The sequence below is a fragment of the Nyctereutes procyonoides genome, unplaced genomic scaffold, assembly GCF_905146905.1.
Source record: "Nyctereutes procyonoides isolate TBG_1078 unplaced genomic scaffold, NYPRO_anot_genome, whole genome shotgun sequence".
In the NCBI taxonomy this organism is placed as follows: domain Eukaryota; kingdom Metazoa; phylum Chordata; class Mammalia; order Carnivora; family Canidae; genus Nyctereutes; species Nyctereutes procyonoides.
The window spans coordinates 5,583,772-5,595,413 of record NW_026575144.1 but is presented as its reverse complement, the minus strand read 5'-3'; the positions used below and the strand labels follow the sequence as shown (position 1 = coordinate 5,595,413).

Sequence of the window (11,642 nt, the reverse complement as noted above, 5' to 3'; positions counted from 1 at the left end):
GTCATATGGGAAACTTTGAATAATAGGGAAAAATATCCTTTGCCAGAAGATGGAAACAATCCCCAAGATCCCAGAACTACAACCATCTGAATTCTTCGGCTATGTACTTGGCAGGCGCTGAACAACAGCATCCACAGAGAAAACATATTTCATCTTGTAGATTCGAGTTTCCTTGCCCAAAATTCTTAGTTTGGATACAAAGACTATATGATATCTGACATATGGTTGGTTTAGGAATTTTTGTTTTTTTCAATAATGTGATCAGATTTGCATATGATCCATTTGATCACTTACACAATCAATTGTAAGTTTAGTAAATATTTGACAAAAATCTAGAAGGCTTACATACACAAGTTAAATGGACTACGAATGTGGACTTGGAAACAGATGCACAGATTCTTTCTGAGTTTTCTTTCAGGGCTCCTTCAGTTCTCTATCTCTCTTGGGAAAATCAGTTTTTGACTCTGTAATTCAATGTGAAATTCCTCTGTGGTTTGTTTTGGTGCCTTCATAAATGTAAGGGGGTGTGAAAATGTCAGACTAGCCATTGCAAAGTAGTCTCCGTGGTACTTACCAAGACCCAGTGAATCGTTTTGGTCAGTTTGATTTTTCTGTGGTCTTATAGATCTATTCATTATTTAATTTCCCAACGTTTGACACTTCATAAGGCAAGCAGAATTTGACATGGTTTAAACATTTGATTCATCTAAAGTGTCTAAAGACTGTTCTTACTTATAATGACAAAGTCTATATTTTCTCGACTGAAAATGATTGATGTGCTTTTGCTTTATTTGCAAAATGATATCAGAGTGTCTATCCATGGCAGAAAGCTGTAAGTTGATAAGGTTTCTTTTTATTAGTAATTATTTTCAAAATCATTAAAGTAATGAATACTTAAGACTTTCAAACTATCAAAAATATAAAAGCTAAAAAAACAGAAAAGGTGGGAACATCTATAATTATCAGAAACTTGGGGATCATTTTGTAGGTTTACCAGCACTTGTAAGGGTATGGATACCATTTATAAAAGAAGTGACAAACTAACCTCATGGTTTGCTCCCTTAGTTTTACCTAACAAAATATTGAAGTGATGTTCCTTATCAGAACTTATGCATCTACTTTATCCCCTGAAAGAGCTATGAAGTATTATGTAGTATGGTTATTTCATAATCTAATAATGATCCTATGAATGGAGAGTATGGTGTTTCTATAGAAAATATTGCTTTGAATGGTCTCATACACACATTTTTGTGCACATTATCTGTGGGATACTTCCTTGAAAGTTGAGTTGCTGGGTCAGATGACAAATGTATTTTTAATACTGAGTGATACTGCCAAATCATCTTCCAAAAGAGTTAGACCAATTTAAATCCTCACTAGCGATGAGTAAGAATTCCTGCTTCCCTTGAGCCCCTCTAATGCAGCATCCTAAAACATTTTTGAATCTTTGCCAACCTGATAATTGAAAAATGGTATCTTGTGGTTTTGTCTGCATTTGAAAAATGGTATGTCATTGTGGTTTGATTTGCATTTCCTTGACTATTCCTTTTGCATTGAATCATATATCTTTTGCTTATTTTTCCAAAGGATTTTTTTTCTTATTTGTAAGAACTATTTATTCATTAAGAAAACTAATGTTTTCTTACTTTTGTCGCAGAGTATTTACCCAGTTCATCGTTCAATTTTTGAATCCACTTATGGTATTTTTATAATGCTAAAAATATTTAATTTTACAAGTTGAAATTTATTAATTGCCTATGGTTTCTAGTTTCGTACCTTGCTTTGAAAACATTCTCATCATTGCAATTATTTTTTTTAACTTTTGATGTTTAATTCTTTGATCCATCTTGAAATGTTTTGGACCTAAGGATTGAGGTAGGTATTCAATTTGATATTTTAAAAACCTTAAACCACTTATAATACTTTATCACCTCCCACTCATGACTTATCATATATCAAAATCTTCAGTACTTCACTCTATTTTTTTTACCTTATTCTGTTCCATTTTTCTACCTGACAGAATTGAATTCTCTTGGTTGTTGTAGCCCTGTGATTTATTTAAATATAACTAAATGTCTTTCTAATTTTTTTGTTAGTTTTAATATTTGGCAGGTATTCTTTCATGCTTATTTTGTCATAAAATCTTTAGAATTAACATGGGCAGTCATTACAAATTAAAATCTTATTGCTGTCATTGTGTTAAATTTATAGGAGAAATTAATACTTTTTAAAATACCAAGGCATCTAACCACTTCCCAATAGAAATATAACCTTCAGTTTGTCAAATTATTCACTGATGGTCCTCAAAAACCATTTTGAAGTTTTCTTTACATGGATCTTGTGCATTTACTAAGTTTATTCCTGTGTATTTTATGGTTCTAGTTAATTTCACAATGGAAATCTCTCCTTTTAATACATATCTTATGTAATGTTTATCAATAGAAAGCATTGATTTTGGCATTATTTTAGATTATCATTTTTAATAATAATATGCTTTCCTTGGATTATCAAGACTCAATCTTCTATAATTAAATGATAAATTTGACTCTTCTAACTTCTATACCTCTCATTTCTCTTGTATAACTGCACTGACACATTTCCCCAGAAAAGAGAATCATAGTGATGTATCTCTGACACCTTCAGCCGTTCAGAAACTTTAAACCTTTACATAGGAAAATCTGTACATCTCTTCTCTCAGAGCTTCCAGGTTTCATGTCTTGCTTTGGAAGGTCTTTCCCATTCCCCAAATGCTAAAGACATATCCTGTATTTTCTTCTAATATTTTATAGTTTTCACTTTTATATTTAGTTCTTTTAATCCATCTGGAATTTATTTCTATATATTGCGTGAGATAAAAATCTAACTTTATTTTTTCCAGATGGTTCACAAAATTCCCCAACATCATTTATAAAATTGGTCAGTCTTTCCTCACTAGTTCGAAATGCCACTTTAGTCACATTCTAAATAGATCTGTTTTTTAAAATCAAAGCCTAAAAACGAAATGAAACAAATGACAGTAGAGAACAAAGACATGCAGACAAAAAACAGACATCAAGATAACGTTGTACACAAACTCTTTAATGTATATAATAAAATACAAAGGCCATTCATATCAAATAGTATAAATATAATTAATTCAGAAAAAAATTCTTACAAAATATTCTAGAAAGAATGACTTGGAGGATGGACACACATAAAATATAAGGTTGCAGCAGTTGATTATTCGAGCATTATTTAAAGTTCCTCTCATCATATGGAATGTTATTTAAAGCTCATGCCATAAATGTCCTCCAGCTGCCTTGCCTTACCCCCAAATCAGATATTTGAGAGAGTGGATCAAAATGGTCACTAAGTAAAAAGAAATTAGTAAAAAACAAAATGAAAACAAAAAACATAATAGTCTCTTCCTATAATTCAAGATTTTTTAAAAAATGTACATCTTTAAGGCTCTGTAACATGTTTCAGCATTTCACTTGCCCAGTGCCAAAGTAGAGCAAAAGTGGATGGATGGATGGATGGATGGATGGATGGATAGACGCTGGGCCTTCTGCAATTCCGTCTTTTAACAGGAGAATGCATTAAGAATCATTGAAATTTAGTGTCAGAGGGAATAGAAGTAGGTGTTAGACTCTGAAACTTGGGAGGAAACCTAAACCATGTGCCCCTACAATGCATGCCTTTCCAGGGCTTTCTATTAAATCACAGAATCACAACTAATATTTCAATTGTGAATTCCAATGCTTCTTGGCTGTGTCTTTCTGATCTTATAAGACCTGAAGTGCTGCCACATGTTAATGGAAGCACTGCAAGTCCAACTGGTAACTTTGTGTAAGAGTCTTCATTTTGGAAGATTACATACAATGTTAGTGGCCCATACACATTTTTATTTTCTTATGTTATCAGTTCAGTCTTAAATAAAAGTTCACAGAATAATAAAAGATAAAGACAGTTTATGTATCTTGCAACGTGAAGTCATGTCCTTTGGGACTCCACTAGTAAGGGTAAAAAGAAAACCCAAGAGGTTGTTGTATGTTTCCATGCAGCATCATTAAAACGTGTACAACTGTGTTTCCTCACCAGTAGAAGGATATATTTTTAGGAAGGACATTTGATGGAACTTTCATCAAGCAGTTAGGTAACAACTACCAACAATAACAACAGCACTGCCAACGAGCCACTGTCTCTCGTGGCTGGGGATTGGCATGTTGTGTGTCTGTAAGGCACGGTAGGGAGGTATGTCTGGCAGCACATGGTACAGATGATCTGAACAGTTATCTGATCACACATACCACAGAAGCAAGTCCCAGGATGTCAGTATGTGCCTGTAACTTCTGCTCTCGCCACTTTATGGAAAATGCTGGGCTTTTTTCAAACACTACAATGCTTAGCAATCTATAATAAAAACAGACAATTAACTGAGCACAAATTTAACACTTTTCATCATCAGGGGTCCAGGGAATATAACCTGGATTTAGGTTTTGATTTTAAATAAGCTAAATGACTATAGATTTTTTTTTGCGTGTGTGCTATAAAAATAGTTTGAGAGAGTAGAGATACCGGCAGTAAGTTAATAAATGCTGCCCTGTGCAGATTTTCCTGGAAAACGTTGTAGTGTGTGTGTCTATTTCTGCCACTATTCATTGGCTGAGATGGTCCCCCGTGCTCTTTGCCTTTCCGGCATGCTAAATAAAGCCAGACTCTGGACTTCCCATTTCCCAGGCCTTTGGAGGAGTGCTAATTACAAAATACTTTACTTAAACACTAGGAACTCATTCACGAAGCCAAGCCAAGTCTCAGATTTGAAAGCATTTAAAAATATCCTTGCAACAGCCGTACTACTTTATAGTTTATCTATTTTTAGATGCTCAGTGTTTGTTTTGCTGGAAGAAAAAAATTAAAACATGAAAAGTATGCCATGAGCAAATCTGCAATAATAAGCAGCACATACATGTTGTGGAGGAAAACATTCAACATAAAATAGTCAACAGAAAAACAGATTCTGCTGAGGCGTTTTTATAAATAGTAGCACTTATTATTTTGCTTCCAATTGCTAAGCGTCTTAAATAACATGCCCTTAAAAGTTGTCAAGTTCTTTACTTTATATAAATATAATTTCCTGATCTTAGCGTTCGTAAAATTATTATGAAAATTATAAATGTATTCCACTTGTCTCATGTGCAATTTTACAATCATCATATGGTTAAAATTAGAAACACGAGGAAGAAAAGGAAGAAATAGAAACATGCCATCAGGCACTGAAAAAGCCATGGAGTGGAAAAAATTAATTTCTCTGTATGAAAATAGAACTTGCCTAAAAAACTTTTTATCAGATAGTTTGAACAGATATCATGTCACACAGATTTAATAGATAAAATTGTCCGATTGCATGTCGAAGGGTCACGCTCAATTCCAGGGCATCCTCAGTCTTAATCTTTCATGCCCCTTTGGATCCGTCAGCATAAGAACAAGCTGGAATTAGGCTTTGAATCCTAAAAGAACAGTTCTGGAACTGCTTGCCTCAAATGTAATCACTACTATAGAGTCAGGGAGATTTTCACATTGTATCTTTAAAAGCAAAAATCATTTTAAAATGGTCCGAATGACCTCCATCTGGAAAGTACAGAGGTGTGGGAGGGGAAAGTATGGCTATTTCCACACCGGGGAAGTGAAGTCAGTGCAGGGAAGGAAAGCCAATGGCCTGCTTTCCACCCCACCGTGGTGGACTCTGTGCCCTGTCACCGCTCAAGGGCTGTCGGGCAGATGCCAGCCTCCGACCCTGACACCTTCCTGGACACGGAAGGCCAGGCCGGCTCGGGTAGTGGCAGTTCAGAGGAGTCCCACCAAGTGGGGGCGGACTCCAGAAACTACGGTAACCCCGAAAGGGCCTGAAACACCTTTACCTCCTGCTTCGGGGCATCGAGTCACACCATCCGACTTGGCGATACAGACGATGGTAGAGTTAAGAGAAATACTGACGAACGCCGCAAATCGTGTTTCAGAGTGGAAACTGTGACTTTGCTAGCATTACCAGTATTTCCTGCCTCACAACCTCACAAATGGCTTGCTGTGAAGTTTGCAGCGCCGGGGCCAAGAGCAATAACATTTCTGTAGGAGCATATGCGCCAGGACGGACGACCGCATGAGCCCGGAAAAATGATTTTCCCGGGAAGGCCTGTGCAGCCATGTGGAGGCCTCGCAGTGCTATGGACGCCGGGCAGAGATTTTCACTGCTTCCAGCTCACAGTGAGGTAATTTTAAAAGCACTTTTCCCTTCATTTGTTCTGCATTCACTGAATGTACATTTTTTTGATGTCAGGGACATTGCAGAAAAGATCAGATGAGATAGTCTGACAATGGAGCCAAGGTTCAAAGCTTCTCTATTTTCAGGTAACAGCCGTGACAGTTTGTCTGCACTAAATCTTTTGAGGGCATGTCACTGTGACCCTGTCCATAGCTTTTCAAACGGTTCAAGACAAACAAATCACTTAGTCGTTGAACAACTGTAACATCTGATACTATCGCACAGGAGTTGTGGCGATGGCCACTAATCAAAGTTTTTTCCATTCAGTTGAAGGAAGAAAATTCCTCAGCTTTGGTTTAAGATCACTTTTTATGCTGTGTTCTTTTGAAAACTATGATATGCTAGAGATAAAAAAAAAAAAAAAAAAAGGAGGGGGGAGAGGAGGTTGTGTCTGTAGGAAGCAAAGAGTCAAATGTTCTAGCTCCCTGCTGCTGTCAGTGAGGAGCTACGGTGTGAGGGGAGAGTCCTCGCGGGTGACCGGCAAGGCCTGCAAAGGGACATCCATGCTCCCCTTAGAGTCACTCTCCGTGTCTCCAGGTGAGAGCCCCCTCACGACTGGTTCACACGGGCAGTGGTGCTTTGCCTTCAGGCTTCCCGGTGGGCTTCGCAAGGCAGCCCGGACATCCATCCCCAGCACCACCAGTCGGTAGAGTTGTAACACCACCACCAGGAAGTTCTTTGCCGCAAAGAACACCAGCATCTGGTTTATCACTCTGAAGTAGGTCATCAATACGAGACGCACGACAAGGAAAGGGCCGTCTTGTATGAAGATGCTGATTCCAATGTTCCACAGGTCGGCGCTGTATTGGCAAAAGAAGAGGCTGAGGAACCCCTTCATTGCCACGGACAAGGGGCAGACGACATGCTGCACTGAGAACACAGACAGACCAATTAGCGAACCTCTGAGATGTGAAAGACAGAATGAAAAGGGGAAAGGTCATCAACAGTGGGTGCTGTGGTACTGCTTAATTAACAACAGGGGGTGATTCTATAATTTAATTTGGGGGGCAGGAGACAGGTGAAACCACCCTTCACATTTAACACCACCCTTAGCCACCCCTTCACTTCACATCCTTGGCCATTGTATATTTAAAATCAAGATTCTACTATAAGTTCAGTAAAAGACACCAAAAAAAAAAAAACAGCCCTGGGGTTTCCTTCCATGTCACAAGTTTTAAGTCACCTTCTAGTCCCCACCCTGGGGAAAGCATGATCAACTCAGCTAGAGAGAATAAAGAAACAGAGAAACCACTGTGTCTGTCCTTGGGGTCTGCAGGGTACAGAGACAGCACAGCACGGCACTCAAGGCCTTGACTCAGGTAGCCTGGCTGCCTCATTTTTTCTAGCAAGATGCTAGCAAGTTATTTCACCTCCTTGGGCCCCAGTGTTTTCCTTTGAGAGCTGAGGTAACAGTGATGTCTGTGAGGAGAGGGGCCCCAATTCACTGTATCTTTTTGTTTCCATTAGAGTCATAAACCCTGGCTCCTCTCTGATTTCTCACTTCTCTCTTTCCCTTGGGATACTGAATGACTTACGTGACTGCTGAGTTTGGGAGATGGAACAGTATAAATATATGGCCCAGATCCTTCTGTATCCTCCCTTCGGGACCTACCTGTTTCCTGGTTGACTCACTCAGCCATACGTGCAAATTATGTTGTGGAAATTCAAGTGTTTACAATTCAAATTCAAACTTAATTCACGTTAAATATTTTTCTAATGGTAGGGGGACAAAAGCCCAAATAACTGCCATTGTTGCTTTATTTTGTCTAACGCCTTACGGTTTTATCTCACAGTTTATAAGAAACACTGGATATAATTATCGATTTTCCAGTTGAACAAAAGGAGGCCCAATCAACAAACTTTTTGTTTTAATTTCTAAAGTGCTAATTTAATTCAAGGTCAAGGGCATAAAATAATCTTTTATAATAATGAAGCCTTCCATTTGGAATTTTCAAACAAAGGATGCCTTCGTCTACTGGAGCCTGCAAATATTATGAAGCTGCTTTGATATGGGTGAACATAATGTACCGTTTGTTGGAAAATACAATAGCGATTTAGTCAGAAGTAACATTTGGTCTTTGTTTTTCAAACAGCTGCATAACATTATCACCCCTGAAAGTTTACAAAATTTCTTTCTCAAATAAAAATTTTCTTAGCAAGGCTATAAACCACAAGATATGGGAGGGTGAAGATCAGCAGAGTGAGTGACAAGAGTAAAACCAACATATGATCAATAGTGGCTTCTCTTTCTCTCTCTCTCTCTTTAAGATTTATTTATTTATATGAGAAAGAGAGATCAGCGGGTAGAGGAGGGAGTTGGTGAGAAATCTCAAGCATACTCCTTGCTAAACACAGAGCCTGACATGGGGCTCGATCCCACAACGCTGAGATCATGATTTGATCCGAAACCAGGAGTCAGCCACTTAACCAACTGAGCCATCCAGGCACCTCAGTAGTGGCCTCTCCTAAGAAGTTAGGGTCAGGAAATGGTTCCAAGGGGACCACCTGAGAGTGTTCTTCAATATCTAAAGTGATGGCAACCAATATTCTGTTAGGAGACACTACCTGATCAATAGGTATAGATTGGGCACATTACGACAAGATCTATATGTGTATGTGTGGGGTGTGTGTGTGTGTGTGTTATTGGCATACATTTGTTTGTAATTATTAACTAGTAATTAGATTTGGGGTATTTCTAAAAAGCCACAGCCACTCTTTCCATCTATTCTGGTGACAGTTTTGTTTCAGAAAGTATCCGCTAAATTCTAAAATTGCCTCTGAAAGCTCTGGACCTATTAAAGCAAACCAAAAAAAAAAAAAAGATGCAGAAAAAATTAAATATCCCTATTATAGATTAATTCTAATTCTGATGCCATCGGGTGGGGTGCCATAGAAAGAAGTCAGGTGTAAGGAATATGTAATTATTAGATCCTGGAATTTCTTCAGAGTAAAGTGGCATCCTGGAGAATTCTCAAATAAGAATTCTAGGGATCTTTCCTAGAAGTTAAAGGATAACTCCAGATCCATGCTGTCCAATTTAACCTTCTGTGAGGTAAAAACATTCTGCCTAATGCACTGCCTCTTACAGCAGCCATTTGTGGCAGTTAAATACTTGAATTGTGGTTAGTGTGACTGAGGAACTGAAGTTTTCATTTTCTTTAATTTTAATTAATTTAAATTTAAATAGCCACATGTGACTAGTGATTTCTGTATTGGACAGTGCAGCTCTAGATCATCACTAGTATGATATGCTTGGACAACAGTTTCTTCTTACAAAGTCTTCAGAGTTTATGTATTTATTAAAATAAGATCAATGGAATTGGAAGGGCCACTACCTTGAGGAAAATTGTAATTTTCCATGTGGCTTCAAAACTGTTCTTACTCCCTGAGATGTTCTAATATACAGATCTGACAAAAGACTGAAAATGAGCCCTGAAAATATCAGGAGGTCACATTTGTATCCCAGCACTGTGCTAATTTTGCACGCTCTATCTCATTTGGTCATCACAAGAACCCTTAACTGTAGCCACTATGATTATTAGTTCCATTTCATTGGTAAAAAATTGAGGCACAAAGGTCTTAACTAATTTGCAGGAGATTTTACAACTCATACATGATTTGAAGTGAATGTAAAACTGTGCTCCAGTACATTCAACTATCTCAGACTCACCATGTCCCAGAATGAATCCACTAGTGGCTTTCCTAAGTTTCAGTCGACTTTTCTTCTAAACTGAACTGGAACTAACATTGGAATATCAAAATGATAAAAATGATAATCCTCTCAAATGCTTCCTTAGCTTGATTATAGTTTATAATCAAGAGTTATAATTTTCTGTTTTTTTGAACAAACATCGAGACATTTACCTGCTAGGTCAAGTGGAAATTGCAGCATGCTCCAGGTCCATATAACAAGTATGGCATAGACAAGGGCAGGACTATTCCTAGAATGCAGTTAGAATTTTAAATTAGTAATAAAAATATGATAATTTTTTAAAGAAATATTTTCTTTTTTCTCATATTTGAGTACACCATAATAAATCTCTTAAGATTATATACATTGGTGATAGAAGAAACCCATGAAAAAATCCATTCATGATTATAATGGAATAATAAAGAAGTAAAAAAATAAAAATCCAAGACTTAAAATCCAACTTCCACATGTGCCAGCATCTGTAAATTATGGCAAAGCCTCTTTATCCCATTTTGTTGTCTTTAGTTTTACAAAATCATGGAAACATTATTGGAGATAAATGCTAGGAAAAATTCAGAGGGTTGATTTCAAGAATTTTCAAGGAGAAAAAGTGAAAACTTTTTTTCTAAGATCAGGAAACCCTAACTTAGAAACTATGTCACAAAAGGACTAGATGATGCTCAACAATGAAAAGTTTAGCATGTAAAAGAAAATTATCTTCAGTTAGGAAAAACAGTGGGAGCTAAATCCAACAATCAAAAATTTACACCATTTACTAGGATATAAGTCAAGAAATATGACAGCTTCATTCACTATTGTATCCCCAGTGCCTAGAACAAATAATAGACACTCAACAAATATTTGTGGAAGGAATTACTGGATGTATGAAAGAAGGGCCTGTACTTGGCAAATATACGAATATGCAAATGTCATCTACCTAGGAGAATGGTCTTGAAGACTAAAGTCAGATAAAATAGATGTTATAAAAATAGAAAGGATATTAAAGAAATATCATAGTTAATATTTTAAAGCAAAAACACAAAGGAAGGGGATCCCTGGGTGGCGCAGCGGTTTAGCGCCTGCCTTTGGCCCAGGGCGTGATCCTGGAGACCCGGGATCGAATCCCATGTCGGGCTCCCGGTGCATGGAGCCTGCTTCTCCCTCTGCCTGTGTCTCTGCCTCTCTCTCTCTCTCTCTCTCTCTCTCTCTCTCTCTGTGTGTGTGTGACTATCATAAATAAATAAAAAAAAATAAAAAAACACAAAGGAAGTTATCAATTTGAGATTAATGGCATAATAGCAGATTTTACTGGCAATTTCTCCATCAAGAGGTATTTTCAGATTGAAGTGGGACAGAAAGGAATCAGGGAAGAGTAGTTGAAACCAAAATAAATGAGATGGTTTTAAGAGATATCTTTAAATGCTTCAAGTATGAGGCCCTGAAAAATTGTATCTCAAAAACTATGAGGGAAATTGTAAGCAATGTTTCTAAGCCATCATTATCTTGGGAGTTAATGGTAGAGACAAGTGTAGTGACAAAAAATGTCTTAATTTTCAAAATGAAGCAGAATTGTAACTTAAAGTACAAAAGGCACATTTACTATTCATCCCTAGTTAAGTTATATAAGTGATTATTTAGAATATTTCTGAT

At 37.2% G+C, this 11,642-nt stretch overlaps 1 protein-coding gene across 1 annotated transcript in view; it reads right to left on the bottom strand.

Moving 5' to 3' along the window:
- Positions 1 to 3,057: 3,057 nt before the first annotated feature.
- Positions 3,058 to 11,642, bottom strand: part of TMEM26 (transmembrane protein 26) — a 47,722-nt gene continuing 39,137 nt past the window's right edge. The window contains exons 5-6 of the mRNA XM_055308696.1: positions 10,166 to 10,242; positions 3,058 to 7,171 (exon numbers count right to left, since the gene is read on the bottom strand). Coding sequence (XP_055164671.1) covers positions 6,747 to 7,171; positions 10,166 to 10,242 — 502 coding nt within the window. The 3' untranslated portion in view covers positions 3,058 to 6,746. The remainder of the gene's footprint in view (positions 7,172 to 10,165; positions 10,243 to 11,642) is intronic.